Source organism: Trichomycterus rosablanca, chromosome 10 (assembly GCF_030014385.1).
Source record: "Trichomycterus rosablanca isolate fTriRos1 chromosome 10, fTriRos1.hap1, whole genome shotgun sequence".
Taxonomy (NCBI): domain Eukaryota; kingdom Metazoa; phylum Chordata; class Actinopteri; order Siluriformes; family Trichomycteridae; genus Trichomycterus; species Trichomycterus rosablanca.
Window position 1 is genome coordinate 6313943 of NC_085997.1, and position 17285 is coordinate 6331227.

General features: G+C 37.8%; 1 protein-coding gene and 1 non-coding gene across 2 annotated transcripts; one reads left to right on the forward strand and one right to left on the reverse strand.

Annotated features, from left to right (window-relative positions):
* Positions 1–335: 335 nt before the first annotated feature.
* On the forward strand, positions 336–408 carry trnaa-agc (transfer RNA alanine (anticodon AGC)). Its single transcript has one exon. It is a non-coding gene; the product is annotated as a tRNA-Ala (tRNA).
* A 1935-nt stretch (positions 409–2343) lies between these two features.
* LOC134321200 (uncharacterized) lies at positions 2344–16982 on the reverse strand. The gene is made up of 12 exons (XM_063002811.1): positions 16925–16982; positions 12248–12442; positions 9476–9563; positions 9229–9398; positions 8452–8529; positions 7958–8026; positions 7762–7818; positions 7559–7621; positions 6826–6882; positions 6500–6723; positions 4644–4803; positions 2344–2657 (listed from the first exon to the last, which is right to left on the reverse strand). Exons 2-12 carry the CDS (start codon positions 12438–12440, stop codon positions 2545–2547), a joined length of 1272 nt encoding a protein of 423 aa, XP_062858881.1. The 5' UTR covers positions 12441–12442; positions 16925–16982; the 3' UTR covers positions 2344–2544.
* Positions 16983–17285: the final 303 nt, after the last annotated feature.

The window sequence follows — 17285 nt, forward strand, 5'->3', positions numbered from 1 at the left end:
AATAAACCAAAATGGGAACAAAGACCCCACCACCACCACCACCACAAACACCAAGAAAATAACCCTCCAGCAGAGCTGCAACAAGAACAGGACAATCTCCTACAGGTCCAACAAAATCAAAGAAAAAATGCACTTCATAAAAGACCTCACATTGTTCGTCCTAAAGGCTAAGATCAACGTTTTAAATAAACTGAGTCTGTGATGGTTTAAAAACAACGCGTAATATAGAAAAGAGTACGTGAGCTTACACACGTTGCACCCTCACTTTATAATGCAGCATCAACACTCTGTTAGTACATTACAATTTACAAATCCTAAAGGAAGGTTCTGTGTAAGGGGAATTAGCTCAAATGGTAGAGCGCTCGCTTAGCATGCGAGAGGTAGTGGGATCGATGCCCACATTCTCCAATGCCGAAACATTATGATCACTTAAAGGCAACACATAATATGAAAGTTGTTGCTCACTGAAACGCTGCATCAAACATTAGGTCAGTCTGTAAGTGTGACAGTTATGCTCTATTTTTACTCAAATCGTTTGGTTTAAAGACCTTTTTTGACTTGTTTAAATTGACAAATGTAGCGCCCCCTAGCACACCTGGCTGTATTTGGAAAGCGCTCCCTGACTTCTTTTATTTGTTTAAGAAATCTCTTTCTTTGTGGTAATGTAAGGATTTAAAAGGGCCACTACTTATCAGTACTTACGATTATTTTATATTTAAGCTATACTCTTATTTAAACCGAAAAAACTACTTCAATTACCCTATATACAGTATATATGTGGTACTAACCTTGCACAAAAAAACCTGCGACTAACACCATTTACAGTAGCTGTATTAACATTATCCCTGACTCACATACCAAACTTGTATACGTTAATAATACTTAAACAAATTAACTATTTACTCATTTACACAATCATTAATATGCATTTCAAACCCCAATATATTTTACAAAAATGTTATAATACAGATTCACTCAAATTGCCATCAGTAATATTCAAAATATTATCAATCTCTCCTAAGTTAGGTAAATAACTAACTAAAAAAAGGGTACCCAAAATTACCGTTGCAGGCCTGATCCAACCTAATAGTCCCAATCAGCACAGATCACGAAGTATATATTTGGTCGGTTGTGGTGGAGCTGTCCACGTTCTTTGTTTACATGGATGAAACAGAAACAATCCACCAGTCTTTTTCCTTTTGATCTTGGATGAATCAATCAGAGTTTATCCGATGCTTTTAATCCACTGTAATCATCACAGCTGCTGAGGAAGCGTACTGCCTTCAATGTCCATGCGCGTAAACTCAAGAGACGAAGTTCACGGCTGATACAGCATAAACAATGTCACTAATCGACTGCAAGATGTTAATATAAGACTCACTGTCCGTTTGTCTTAATGCATCAAGAGAGATAAATCCTAAACAGGTGTTTTACCCGCTTACATGACACTTGTTTCTTCTTTTCCACCCACTTTCTCTCGCTCTTTTCCCGACCTGTGACAGTTCATGCTGATTGGCTTAAAAATAAATCAAGGGAGGGCTATACATACACTTTACTTTAAACAGCATAAAACAACCAGAACATTATTTACAGAACAAATAAGAACAACTTATTTACTAGTTATAAATTAACATATTAGTTATGCCCAAATTTTAATTGGGCTACACAAACACACAATAACTTATAATTCTCCAATTTTGAAATGTCTCGGAGTTTTATCTGAAATGACTTTTTATTAAAGTAGAGGTACGTGACTTTTTAATGGTTTTTATTCTGGTGAAACTGCTTCATAGAAGATGAACAGCTGAAACTCACGACATTCCCTTTAAAATGCAGCATCAACCCTTAAGTCAGTCTATCAGTGGTACAAAGACAGTTTTGATTGGGTTTAGATCGTCCGAAAGGCTGCGAGTCTGTGATGGTTTAAAAGCAAGGTATAATACAGAAAAGAGTATGTGAGCTTAAACACGTTGCACCCTCACCCAGACAGCACAAATACGTCGCTGCTACGTCGCTGCTCCCTACTTAGAATGGTTGGCATTACATAGTATTTATGTCGTTTGCACATTGGCACTACGTAGCTTTGATGAAAAAGCTCCCTTAAAACGACGCTGATCCGGTGTATCCGCGACGTATTTTCCGACATACCTACGTCCAGCTTCCCCTTCTACGACTTTCATCCGATGTCTCCGCGATGTATTTTCCAAACTCCCTTTCGGCGACATGAATTCTGTACTACTTCTATCACAGTCTTGTTTTAATGTTTTATTTTTATTTTGTGTTTTGTCTTTTAGCAAAACTGAGTTCAAATTATGAAAGGTTTAACAATAAACTTTTATTAGGAATTAAACATTTTAAAAAATTGCAAAATTATGTAAAACATTTGATATTAAATGTTTCTTATTTTAACATACACATATAAATATATAATAACTTACATACTACTAACTTAGCCTTAACTTTAAAAAAAACAGAACATATTTACAAGTATTTATATATACATAAACTATTATATATATATAAAACATAAAATAAATGTAAAAACTATCGCTGCCTTTTTCTGAGCCTGTCACTGGAAAGGCGAAGCCACTCTTTAATTATCTTCTCAGCTTCAGCCTCATTTGGAGAGGGGAGCAGCGGGTTTCTCATTGCTGATACTGAAAAAAAAATCGGATTACAAAAAGAGTAGGTATATGTAGCTGTAACATTAGACATGAGTAATAGAATAAATAGTCTCGCTGTATTAAATGAAATTTTATTCATCCCAATGACTCAGTTTCTTTTTTTTTTCTCCAGTGAACAATTTAAGACAATGTACAATACAAAAATATGAAATATAACAACCCATTCAACTAATTAGCACATGGAGGGCAGTATGCAAGTGCACAGCCTTTGCAGAAATATTTCTTACACCTGCAGCACACAGTATGTGTTTTACAGTCCTTCTTTTGAGGGCAGAACTGACATCTCTTCCTCTTACTTGCCCTAGCTGGGGAAGTGGCTGTGGTAGCTGGATCCTCAGGTTGATCAGGGGCTCCTGCACTCTGAATAGCTTTCACAACTGCTGCTGAGGCTTCTGTGTGGGGGACATGCTTCCTTCTTTCAATGAGTGGAGTTACAAGTGCCTTTCCTAGCTGCTCCAGGAACACCCTCCTCTTGTTCTGCTTACGAGACATCCAGGTCGGGTTGATCTCTCTCCAAATCACAAAGGCATTGTAGGAGGAAACATCAATGATGTTGTGGAAGATGACCAGGGGCCAGCGGGCAGTCATTCTTCTGCAGCTATCTGTTCCAAACACCTTATCTAGGTTGTCCACACCTCCTTTGTTGCGGTTGTAGTCTAGGATGATGATTGACTTCCTGTCCTCACGATCGCTAATGTCACCATCTGCGTGCAGTGTGCTCAGAAGAACTACATTCTTGTTTTTCTTTGGGAGGTAGGACACTGGAGTGGTGGTGGGCGTGAAGGCAAACTTTGAGGAGAAGACCTTTCTCTCCTTTGACGCAAGCAGTGCAGGTGGGAGCTCAGGCTTGTTCTTTCGAACTGCACCAACCATGGTGATCTTCCTCTTCAGGAGCTGCAGTCCGAGTTCATAAGAGGTGAAGAAATTGTCACATGTCACATTGTGACCCCTCAGTCCCTCTGTCACATCAAGCACAACGTTTTGTTCTGCATGCCTGCCGTGTTGGTCATATGCTGCTGAGGACCATGTTATTTTGCCATTTTTTGAAAGGAAAGTCTCTCTTTTAGCTTCAGGGTTTTCTTCTTCTTCTGAAGATGATTCATCATGCTCTGGGTTGTATTCCTCCCCATCTTCTTCTTCGGATACATGCTCCACTTCCTCTTTTGAATTAGAGTTGTCTTGCTGGACATCTGAGGAAATCAGCTCTACAGCCTCTTCAACGCTATAACGCACACTCATGGCTTCAGTACAGACAGAATTCTGGGTCCTGTTATCTGCAGCACCTTTATAACCTCTGGAAATAAACAGGTGGTCTTCTGAAGTCTGCGAGAACACCACCTGATTACTTCTGCTACTGATTGATTTGAGACACAACTAAAACATTGTAACATTCTGTGGGTTGTAAATAACTCTGTGACCTTGATTTCAACTCTATTTGCCTCACGGGTCATTTTGACCCGAAGACCACCTTTTTACCTTTTTTTGTACAGCTTACATGGAAATGTGAATAAAAGCAACATTTCACTTTTTCTATTGTTGGGGCCAATCTAGGAAAAGTCATAAAATTTCAAGGTAAAAAAATAGCATTTAGTGGATTTTTGGGGGGGTTTTAACACAGTGGCGGGTCATTTTGACCCGAGGACAACAGGAGGGTTAATGCCATTAGACTGCAATAGCTTGTCATCTTTTGATAGAGCTATGAATTTTTGGCATATTAAACAATTCCACATGAGAATGGTAAGGCATTCATCTAGGATTAAAGACTACAGCCTATACACCATATAAAGACTACTGTACTCTGTTAATCAATGGAAGATCACAAAAATATCCATCCAGCAATGATCCTGTGGTTAGAAAATGACTACTGATTATGGTCTAGTGGACTAGAAGGTGCACAAACAAGATATCTTAAGTCAATATACAGAACAAAAAATTGTTCACAAAAATGTTTATACTTACAGACAATTGTGTCTTTCAGGTGTGTGTTTTTGATGGCCGTTTTCTCTCCTCTGCCACACCAGTTCAACTGCACAGCTAGTTGAGGAGCAAACACTTTGCCACAAATCCGCCACACTGTTTTTTTAAGTGTTTGCCCCCCAACCAGTGACAGTTTTGACACCTGAAGTTGACAAAAATATTCGGTAAGTAATGTACATGCAGTGTACAATATATATATATACAGTGTATCACAAAAGTGAGTACACCCCTCACATTTCTGCAAATATTTCATTATATCTTTTCATGGGACAACACTATAGACATGAAACTTGGATATAACTTAGAGTAGTCAGTGTACAACTTGTATAGCAGTGTAGATTTACTGTCTTCTGAAAATAACTCAACACACAGCCATTAATGTCTAAATGGCTGGCAACATAAGTGAGTACACCCCACAGTGAACATGTCCAAATTGTGCCCAAAGTGTCAATATTTTGTGTGACCACCATTATTATCCAGCACTGCCTTAACCCTCCTGGGCATGGAGTTCACCAGAGCTGCACAGGTTGCTACTGGAATCCTCTTCCACTCCTCCATGATGACATCACGGAGCTGGTGGATGTTAGACACCTTGAACTCCTCCACCTTCCACTTGAGGATGCGCCACAGGTGCTCAATTGGGTTTAGTCCATCACCTTTACCTTCAGCTTCCTCAGCAAGGCAGTTGTCATCTTGGAGGTTGTGTTTGGGGTCGTTATCCTGTTGGAAAACTGCCATGAGGCCCAGTTTTCGAAGGGAGGGGATCATGCTCTGTTTCAGAATGTCACAGTACATGTTGAAATTCATGTTTCCCTCAATGAACTGCAGCTCCCCAGTGCCAGCAACACTCATGCAGCCCAAGACCATGATGCTACCACCACCATGCTTGACTGTAGGCAAGATACAGTTGTCTTGGTACTTCTCACCAGGGCGCCGCCACACATGCTGGACACCATCTGAGCCAAACAAGTTTATTTTGGTCTCGTCAGACCACAGGGCATTCCAGTAATCCATGTTCTTGGACTGCTTGCCTTCAGCAAACTGTTTGCTGGCTTTCTTGTGCGTCAGCTTCCTTCTGGGATGACGACCATGCAGACCGAGTTGATGCAGTGTGCGGCGTATGGTCTGAGCACTGACAGGCTGACCTCCCACGTCTTCAACCTCTGCAGCAATGCTGGCAGCACTCATGTGTCTATTTTTTAAAGCCAACCTCTGGATATGACGCCGAACACGTGGACTCAACTTCTTTGGTCGACCCTGGCGAAGCCTGTTCCGAGTGGAACCTGTCCTGGAAAACCGCTGTATGACCTTGGCCACCATGCTGTAGCTCAGTTTCAGGGTGTTAGCAATCTTCTTATAGCCCAGGCCATCTTTGTGGAGAGCAACAATTCTATTTCTCACATCCTCAGAGGGTTCTTTGCCATGAGGTGCCATGTTGAATATCCAGTGGCCAGTATGAGAGAATTGTACCCAAAACACCAAATTTAACAGCCCTGCTCCCATTCACACCTGGGACCTTGACACATGACACCAGGGAGGGACAACGACACATTTGGGCACAATTTGGACATGTTCACTGTGGGGTGTACTCACTTATGTTGCCAGCCATTTAGACATTAATGGCTGTGTGTTGAGTTATTTTCAGAAGACAGTAAATCTACACTGCTATACAAGCTGTACACTGACTACTCTAAGTTATATCCAAGTTTCATGTCTATAGTGTTGTCCGATGAAAAGATATAATGAAATATTTGCAGAAATGTGAGGGGTGTACTCACTTTTGTGATACACTGTATATATAGTGTGTGTGTGTGTGTGTGTAAGGTACAGTAAATTACCAATTTTTGCTTGAAGATCTTGTTTTGAAGATGGACTTCAAAGTCATTCAAGGCCTGAATGCTTTCCAGTGGAAGTCCATCTTCTTCCTCTTTATCTGCTGGTGCAGGTGGCATCTTCAGACTGCTGTTACCCAAAAAGGGGCCTCTTTGGGTAATAACAGAAGTGAGATGCTGGACCTGGAGCTGCAGTTCCCCCAGCATCTCTAAGATGGCCCTCTCTGCTGCTGGGAAGTCACATAATAATATCATGGTTATTCACACATCTTTATTAGATCAATAAATAAGACAATTAAGAATTTTATAAAATAGAATTTACTTAAACTTACGTGTGCATTGACCCGGCACTAGTCGGCCTGTAGGCAGACGGACTCTAGGTGCGTTAGCTATTAACACCAAGGACAGTATATTGGTCTACTTATAAGTATTTAAGTATAACAATAATAAGTGAGGTTAACTGTCATGTCCCTGTAAGAGTTTTTTTTTATTTATGGTACTTTTCCTCCCTCTACTGGTGTTTTAGAGTGATTTATTGTTTTCGTGTGTAATTCCAGCCTTTGTGTTGATTGGTTAGTTTGTTCACATGACATGGTCAGGTTATAGTTCATGGTGTGATCAGGAAAACCATTAGAGGTTACATGCCATGTGGTCAGCTTACAGCTCCAGTTCTTGTTTCTATCCATTCTGTTGTTTGTGCCTTGAAAAGCATCGCTTGTAAGTTACATTTATGTTTACATTTAATATAATATTAGTGTAATGCTATAAATATGTTACATTTAAGTATTTACTTCTGTATTTACATTTACATGGAAATGTTATTTGCATATACTTTGTATATGGTATTTCTAACCAGTGCTTTCCTTCTGTATTATTTCAGTTTTACAAATTGTTTCTTGAAAAACGAAGACCACAGTAAAGAACATTTAACTTTACTCCAGCTTCTGACTTTTTCTTGGCACTGTGTTAGCTATCTGTCAATTTGTGTACAGACACACACACTGAGGACAGAATATTAACCACAAATATAAAGTCACTGTAATTTGTGCAGTGCTGTTATCTTACCTGGTCCTGCAGACAGAATGTCACAGTGGCTTTCCAAACCAACACTTTGATTGTCTTCTGTCACTTAAGGAGAAAGGTAAGCACTTGGTAAGATTTAAGTTTGTCTTCTTAAACATGCTGAAGATCTATAGTGAAATTTTCTATTAAATTATTAAGAAACATTTTAGTTAATTGTAATGTTAATGGCTGTAGATAAACCTTACTTTGTTCTGTGATGGTGGACTGTCCATCTTGACTGAGCAATTGGATTTGTGACATCACTGAAAGCAAATAATTATGCATGGGTGATTAAACTTTTTATGAATTTGTAAGGTTATGTATATTTCTCTATTTGTTTTGATAAATACTTATCAAGCAGGGGGTTTCTATGAATAGCATATATGACAAATGTGATTTTACTCTGCTGTGTTGGTTCAGTGAACCAAGCATCCTGAATTCTTCCCTGATAGGACTGGGCCTTTGACATCACTGAAAAAAAGAAATAGGTATGTACTATATTCATAATTTAAATTTGTTATTCTAAGTTTGTTTTATTGTGGACTGAAATTAAAACTGCACTTCAGAACTTTTATTAGTTGGACAGGATAAAAGGAAAAAAATACTGTAAGCTCTCCTAAATCTAGTCATTTCCACAGCATGAAACATTTTTGTTCCATTGCTTAATTGAATTTATTTAAATATGTTAAACTTGTTTTATTAATTAGTAGGAGAATATCTCAGTTTCAACATTTGATATGTTTTCTTGGTACTATTTTCAATTAAAAATACAATGTAAATAATTTGCACATCATTGTATTCTGTTATTATTTATATGTTGCCCAGCATCCCAACTTTTTTGGAAAGTGTTGTAATGTTTTTATATATTTAATTTCTTCATTTTCAATGAACTTTACCTTGTCTAGATTCTGGGAAGGAGATTTCATCCGAGTATCCCTGAACATTTGTCTGGAAGCACTCATCCTGTGACATCACTGAAAAATCATAATTTGGTAAGTACACTGTCCATTTTAAAAACCTGTTTTTTTCAATATGCGTTTATGCGTGATGTTTGAAATACTAAGCTTCTATAAATATGATGGAACTTAAAAAAAATGATTTTATTTTTCTCTGGGCATTGGTTATATTATTATAGACTAGCTTTGCACTGCTTAGTCCTCAAACAGTTTAACAAACACATTCTTAACAGTATCTAACTAATTATAGTGAATATTAACAATCTTCAGTATGAGATTTCTAATAAACGCCCAGTAATAATGTGGAAATGTGAAATATCATAAGCTTTAAAGCCAGTGTTGTGTTTTAAAGATTTGCCAGGCTTTTCCCAGTCTTTCAAACTATATTTTATTCAGGCAATGGAATGAAAAGATTTAAGTCTTCTGAGCTATTGTGTTTCCTAAAATTTAAGGGGCCCTATAAGGTGGTATAAGTATATAAACAAGATTCAAAATGTATTTTTATTATTATTTTATCAAAATAAGGCTGAGGGTGTTTTTTTTTTTATTTTTGGTGATGTCACAAAAATGCCAGGCGCATGTATGTATCTGTTCAGCCTTCAGCCATTTAGACCCATCTAGTCCAGCTCAAGTTGCAAAGAGTGTTACATCTTGGACTGGTTTTTTTTTTTTTTTTTTTTTTTTTTTTTTTGGGGAAGAAAAATACACTAAACTTACTACTTCTGTTTGTTCCAGGGTTTCGATGGTCAGCAGGTGGTGGTGGTGGTATTGGTGGTGGTGGTGGTAGGGAATGCACTGTTTTCTTTTTCATTTTGAGATTCTGTTTTTGAGGGCTGGGATGCCATTTTGCTTGAGACTTTTCAATAAATTCAAATGGCTTTTTAGGTCTAAAAAGTAAAAGAAAAATCAAATAGAAATCTTCATGAAGTACTACACAATGTTGTGTGACATGTTATAAAATTACTTTCGTTTTCGTGGGAAATCATTGTCTGAATTTAAATCCGAGGTCTCGCAGGATATTCTCCATTTCTGGACGACCTTGTCCAAACAATCTGTAATATATTTTGCATGCAGACAATTAAATGCATAATATACAGTCATGGGAAAACGTAAGTACACCCTCTTTGAATTTTATGTTTTTATGTATCAGGACATAATATAAATCATCTGTTCTTCATCAGGTCTTACCATTATATAAATACAACCTCAGATAGACAATAACACATAACAAATTACACCATCTCATTATTTATATAAAAAACTAGATCAAAATACAAAAAGCAGTGTGTGAAAAAATAAGTACACCCTTACTGTTTCTAAAGGAATTAAGAGGGTATTTATCAGTCAGGTTCTGCTTAACAAATGATCTTGATTAACTGATGATTAGTAAGTGTGATCACGTCTATAAAATCAGAAGTTTTGGCACTTATTGTGGTCTGGACCATTCAGGTGTGTGTAAACACAATACCAAGTAGGAAAGACATCAACAATGATCTTAGACAAAGAATTGTTCCTGCTGATTATTCTGGGAAGGGTTATAAAGCCATTTCCAAATCTGAAGTTCATCGTTCTACAGTAAGAAAGATCATTTACAAGTGGAAAACATTCAAGGCAGCTTCCCAGTAGTAGACGTCCCTGCAAGTTCACCACGAGATCAGACTGTGCAATGCTCTGAGAAATTGCAAAACATCCAAGAGCTTCATCTAAGACTCTACAGGCTTCGGTTAGCATGTTAAATGTTCAATTTAATGACTGTTCAACTAAAACAAAAAGACTGAACAGGTTTGGCCTGCTGGAAGGGTTTCTGAAAGAAAATGTTCTCTCTTTAAAATGAACATGACAAAACAGATTAAGTTTGCAAAGTTGCATCTGAAATAAACCACAAGATTTCTGGAACAATGTCCTGTGGACAGACGAAACCAAAATTGAGATATTTGGCCAAAATTCACAACGGCACATCTGACAAAAAACAAACACAGCATATCAGCACAAACACCCCATACAAACTGTCAATCATGGTGGTGAAGGGGTGACGATTAGGGGTTTGTGTTACAGTCACAGGATCTGGACAGATTACAGCCGTTGAGTCGACCATGAACTCCTCTTGAAACCAAAGTATTCTAGAGTTAAATTTGAGATCATTTACAAATGAATGGACACAAACCTCAGTGAACTGAAGTAATGTTGTAAAGAAGAGTGGAGTAAAAATCCTCCAGAACGATGTTAGAGACTGATAAAGTCATACAGAAAACCATTACTACAACTTATTACTAATAAATGAGATTCTACATGCTATTCATTCATGGGGTGTACTTATTTTTTCACATACTGCTTTTTCTATTTTGGTCTAGTGTTTTTATACAAATGAATGAATGAGTGTAATTTATTATGCATTATTGTTTATCTGAGACTGTATTTATATAATTTTAAGACCTGATAAGAAATAGATGGTTTTTATTATGTCTGAATACACAAAACCATAGAATTCAAAGAGGGTGTACTTACTTTTTCACATGACTGTACATACAGTACAGACCAAAAGTTTGGACACACCTTCTCATTCAAAGATTGTTCTTTTTTTTCATGACTATGAACATGGTAGATTCACACTGAAGGCATCAAAACTATGAATTAACACATGTGGAATTATATACTTAACAAAAGTGTGAAACAACTGAAAATATGTTTTATATTATAGTAGCCACCTTTTGCTTTGATTACTGCTTTGCAGTAGAGCACATCCGTTCACCTTTTCTGCGCTGCACAAAGACACGGTGGTTGGAACCAAAGATCTCAAATTTGGACTGATCAGACCAAAGCACAGATTTTCACTGGTCTAATGTCCATTCCTTGTGTTCTTTAGCCCAAACAAGTCTCTTCTGCTTGTTGCCTGTCCTTAGCAGAGGTTTCCTAACAGCTATTTTACCATGAAGGCCTGATGCACACAGTCTCCTCTTAACCGTTGTTCTAGAGATGTGTCTGCTGCTACAACTCTGTGTGGCATTTACCTGGTCTCTAATCTGAGCTGCTGTTAACCTGCGATTTCTGAGGCTGGTGACTCGTATGAGCTTATCCTCCGCAGCAGAGGTGACTCTTGGTCTTCCTTTCCTGGGGCGGTCCTCATGTAAGCCAGTTTCTTTGTAGCGCTTGATGGTTTTTGCGACTGCACTTGGGGACACTTTCACTTTCACTTTTCACAAGATTTGACTGATCTTCAGTTCTTAAAGTAATGATGGCCACTCATTTTCCTTTACTTAGCTGCTTTTTTTCTTGCCATAATACAAATTCTAACAGTCTATTCAGTAGGACTATCAGCTGTGTATCCACCTGACTTCTGCACAACACAACTGATGGTCCCAACCCCATTTATAAGGCAAGAAATCCCACTTATTAAACCTGACAGGGGACACCTGAGAAGTGAAAACCATTTCAGGTGACTACCTCTTAAAGCTCATCAAGAGAATGCCAAGAGTGTGCGAAGCAGTAATTTTGAAGAACCGAGAATATAAAACATATTTTCAGTTGTTTCACACTTTTTTGTTAAGTATAAAATTCCACATGTGTTAATTCATAGTTTTGATGCCTTCAGTGTGAATCTACAATTTTCATAGTCATGAAAATAAGTCATGAACTCTTTGAATGAGAAGGGTGTGTCCAAACTTTTGGTCTGTACTGTATAATGTACATAATATAGATAATGTTTATCTAATCAATATTCTTATACATTTTAGATTACCTGAGCTGTAAAGGATACGAGCTTGGTGCTGTGTCCATCCTCTGCTCACATTTGGGACCTCACTGCCTCGGATACTTTTTAGAAGTTTGGCTTTGACTGTGTATGGAGGCCACCATGATATGCCCTCATGGTACCACTCTGCTGCCACCGGGCTTGTTGTTCCCTCATCCACAAATTCAACCAGTAGGTACATTCCTATAATACAGGGATCTATCATGCTACTCATATGTCATGAAAACTATAAAAAAAAATAAACTTGATTATGAAGAAGAAAATGTAAAAAAACTCAGTGGGGATGAAAAGGGAGGTTCTGGTAGCAGATTTCTCATGAACTGGTATGCAGAAGGGGAAAAGATACAAATTTCATCTTATATGGCAAAAGAAATGCCTTCTGTTGATTGAACTTCTGAAAATGTGCAATATTCAGTGGCCCCTGAGACCTTGTCTATTAAGTAGATGCCAAGTGTGGCTGAGGAAAGAGGGTATTCGAAGAATGATTCCTGTTCGAGAAAACAGCAGTATGCAATGTAGACCTCATTTCCATGGGAGAAAATATTTTTCACTCTGGCAACTTTGTTGTTGATGTAAATAAAGCTGTTGGCTTCATCTAATCTCAATGAGAAACTCTGTGTCCTCAGTTCGCGATACTGACTGGCTGTTTGGATGGACCTGGGAAGTGGACCACATGCATGAACTTTGTATAATCCCATTCTTTTCCTATTTCGATTCAGTTTTTTGGGCCTCTCTGACAGTCTTCTAATGACCTGACTGAGTGGGAAGCCAGGTTTTCTAATTAGCTTTTTAATCTGGTGAAGGAAAGATTCAAATTTAAATGCACTGAAATTATCGAGTGCACCATGTATTTTTACATCTTGTGCCAAGTGAACAAGGTTGTGTACATTGTAAGACATGAACTTTTCCCCATAGAGCTCTTGAAAGTGTTTCACAAATAAAACCAAAATGTCATTAGCATACTCAAGATGGTCTCGGAGTAGCTGTTTGCTGGATAAAATGAACACTCCCACAAAAAGTAGAAGAAAGTTTTGGTATGCTGTTGTAATGAGTGTGCTATTTAAAAGAACAGGCCCACTGTACAACAAAAACTGCCGGAACTCAGTAGCTTTCCACCTGTCTAACTCACTTACAGACCTTGGTTGTCGCGAGAATTCCAAGGGAACATTTTTACGGATTTGCTGAAGTCTGCTTGAAAGGTTGTCAACAGTAGAGGCAGGCAGTCTGCAGGACAAAGGACCCCGTAGCCACAACAAAAGGAGCCTGCGCATAACACCAAGGCACACAAGGTGCATATAGTCTAATGGAAAGCCTGTTACCATTTTCAGTGATGTTCTTTGCAGTGGTGTGGGACCATGATGATGTTCTTCATCTATTTGAGCCCTGAATGACTCATCTGTTCTCAGTAAAGCATCAATTTCAGGAAAAACAACTCGATTCTCAATATACTTCCCCTCTTGGGTACATTTCCCACAGCCACTATAGCCAGAGTGACCTTTTATGTTTTTCACAAAGGCACATGCCGGAGCATCACAAACTACTGTGCACAGCCTTAAGTATAGGAAATCTCCTTTGTAATTAAATCCTTTTTCCAGATTAGAAATGTCTGACACAAAATCTTCTAGGAAGGCATCCAGGGATCCTGGTTTTTGGTTGCCACAAAACAAACCTATTATGACTGGGTCATGTTTTGGAAGATTTTCAATAATTCCTAGAATTGGCCAAAACTGTGTGGTGGAACTCTTGAATAAAGGTAAACCATCAATATTGACCTGGAGGTTCAGAAGGTGTGTTTCTTTTATGACATGCTTGTGTTCTTCTAAGAGATGTGTAATAGCTTCAAGCACACCAAAATGGTAATACTGTCCCCCAGCAATATCTTTGCAGGTCATTTTTGTAGAACGAACAGTTCCAAGCAATGTTCTTGCATCATGAGGGAGTTTTGGGTGGTAATCTGCGAGGATCTTTAGGAGACTGTTTAAAGCAGAATGTGTAACATTTTGCTCAACAGCCCATGATGCCAGTCTACTATGCAGAGAGGCTTGGACTTCTGAATCTGAGTCTGTGTCTGATTCTGTTTCTGTGAGTTCAAAGGCATCAAAAAATTCCTTGTTGTCCTCATTGGACAAACAGTCTTCAATTTCCTCAGTATTTTGTTCCTGCCTTTGATATGGACTCCCACAGCCCAGTTCATTTACGTAGACAGAAATTAATTGTTCATTAACTCTGGCTTTGGATTTTCTTCTTATTGTCCAATATGAGGGTGTTGTGAAAGCCATACTGAGAATTTAAAAAGACCAAACATGAAACATAAAATAAATGTTTTAAACAGTCTTCTGTTCCATCTTCACAATGGTTACTTACTGGATGCAGATGAAAAACTTCACAGGATAATCACAGAATTGGAAATCTGTTTTAAGAGAAATATATTAATTATAACAAAAACTATAGTGTTACTTATGTCATGCTCCGTTACTGTAGAACATAATTGTAGAACTTCACTATTTAAGTTATAACTCAAGTATTTCAAGAACAGAGTCATAATATTTCAAGATTAAAATAATTATTTTAAGATTAAACTTAAAATTTTGAGAATGTGAAATCACTGTGGACTACCCAACAGCATTTTATGGTAGTGTGTGAGGCACACGGAAACATTCTACTAAAAGGCTCAGGTATTGAATCCGCAAAAGAACTGGATTCTAAAATAAATTACACATCATTTACTGATGTTTAATCACAAACCTGACCGAGGAAAGTGTTAGTAATATTATCAGAAAACCCCAATGCAGCCCTAAAGATGGTCATGTGTTTTTACGGTTAGAATTTGGATTCTGGTAGTCCAATGATGCTCTAAATATTACACATTTATTCTCAAACTATTACAACTTTAATCTCAAAATAATTATGACTTTGATCTCATTACGATTTTAAACTTTACATTTTTTGGTCACCATCATAAATATGACTTTAGTATTAAATATTTTTGATAATCTTGAAGTAGAGCTTAATCACAAAATATTATGTCTTTCTTGATATCTTTTATTTTGACCCTAACTGACCCTAAAACACTATTTCAATAAACTTCTTCAGTTTGTAAGTTTTGTTTGTTGTAATGGGATTGATGGCAGACGTGGGTGTGGTTAGACCTGTAGCCCCCCTAAAAAGTGAGAAAAAGAAAGACGTGTCTGTTATATTTAGGGTGGACAATGTGTATTTAACTGTTGTGGATAACATACTAGTCATAATTATTTTATTCACTTGGGCCAATCCATTAAATTATTCTGGAGCATTTTCTGAATGTAGGCAATGTGTTCCCAAAACATTTTAAATAGTCTCTAACAAAACATAAAGATTTGATTTGTTTTATCTGTGATGAACAAGTAAACGTAGATTTATTGTAAGAGGTTTTGCCCAGGTGGGATTCCACAGCGCTTCTTCAGATATAGGCGCGCATATTTTCTAAGCTCCAGCGCATCTGTTACTGATTGACGCGCTCTCCCTCACCAAAGCTCACTAAGTGTGAGTGATCTTGGCTAATCGCCTCTTTGTCTTCCTCCAAGTCCCTGCTATTGGTTTGCAGAAGTGTCAATCACTTCTTCTGACCCAGAGTTGTAAGCGAATCCCTGGCCAGAGCGCACTGCACATAACAATATTGCATCTCTTTTTTTTTTACCCTTTTAATTAAATCACAAAATACAATATCTATTCAAATGTAAAAAATATTCGAACATTTTATATTATTTACATATTTAATTTGCAGATGGGACATTAATTTAGTCCCGCCCTCAGCTCGCTGCTCCGATCGGCGTAATTTGGTGATTGGTGGTTCTGGATGTCAGTCAGATCTTTCTCTGAAAGTAGGCGCTTCTTGTCTGCAGTGAGCTGTAAACACTTAGTCCACGTGTGGGAGCAGAACGGGGGATGCTCGTGGATTTTTCCTCCTCTGTTATCAGATGAGGTGAGTCTTTCATGTTGTTGAACTTTATAAAGTAGTGGCACGTAATTAAGCTTTAAGAAATGTCGGTAATGTGTTAAGTTCTTGTTTAAATGGTAATTGTCCAGTATATGTCAGTGATATTGTGCTGAACGTGAGCAGCCCAGCTGTTTAGCCTGTTGGAGTCAGACACGTTGGACATTTAGTTTAAAGTGTGTGTTTAAACTGTGCCTAATGTTTTACTACTGAACATCTTAGAGCTTAAGATAATTTACAGTGTTCCGTTTTGTTGGTGCTCGATGGTCAACTAATAAATCACGACTCTGAGTCGACTCAATGTTAACCACGGCACCACGCATCGCGGACCAAAGCGGGATCCACGATTCCGTTACACTTTACAATAACAACAGTAATCGGCGTAGAGGAATCGACTCCTCTGGCGATCGGTGTAGAGGAATCGACTCCTCTGAATTATATATTTCGAGAATTAATAAAATATTAAACGTTTAATAATGTTCCTCTCAAACTGAAAATGAAAAATATTGTTTGGTATTTTATTTACCACAACAATCCATCTGTGTTAGCCTCAAAGCTAACTCAAGTTAACCTGGTTAATCTAAAAATATTTATTTTATTCTGATTAATATACCGGTATATTATATTGTTTTGTCACCCATTATAACATATTAATTTTTCATATCTTGTGTTTTATTTTATTTATTTCTTACCTCTAAACTCTGCTCTGGTAAACTCCTTAAAGCCAGAAATAACGAACTGAGGGTTAAAAACGGCTTTTTATACCCTCAAACTGCGCGAGACTGCTAGCGCGTGCAGTCACTTTCACACTTTCCCGCCGCCCTCCTCAGGGTGTTCAGTCTAGTAAATATAATCAGCTACACTGTATGGACAAAAGTATTCTTTTATAACACCCCATTCTAAATCCATAGACATTTATATATAGTCTGTTCCCCTCTGCAGCTATAACAGCTCCCATTCTTCTGGGAAGGCTTTCTACAAGAGTGTGTCTGTGGGAAATGTATCAGTTCATATAGCATCTGTGAGATCAGACAGTGATGTTGGATGAGAGGA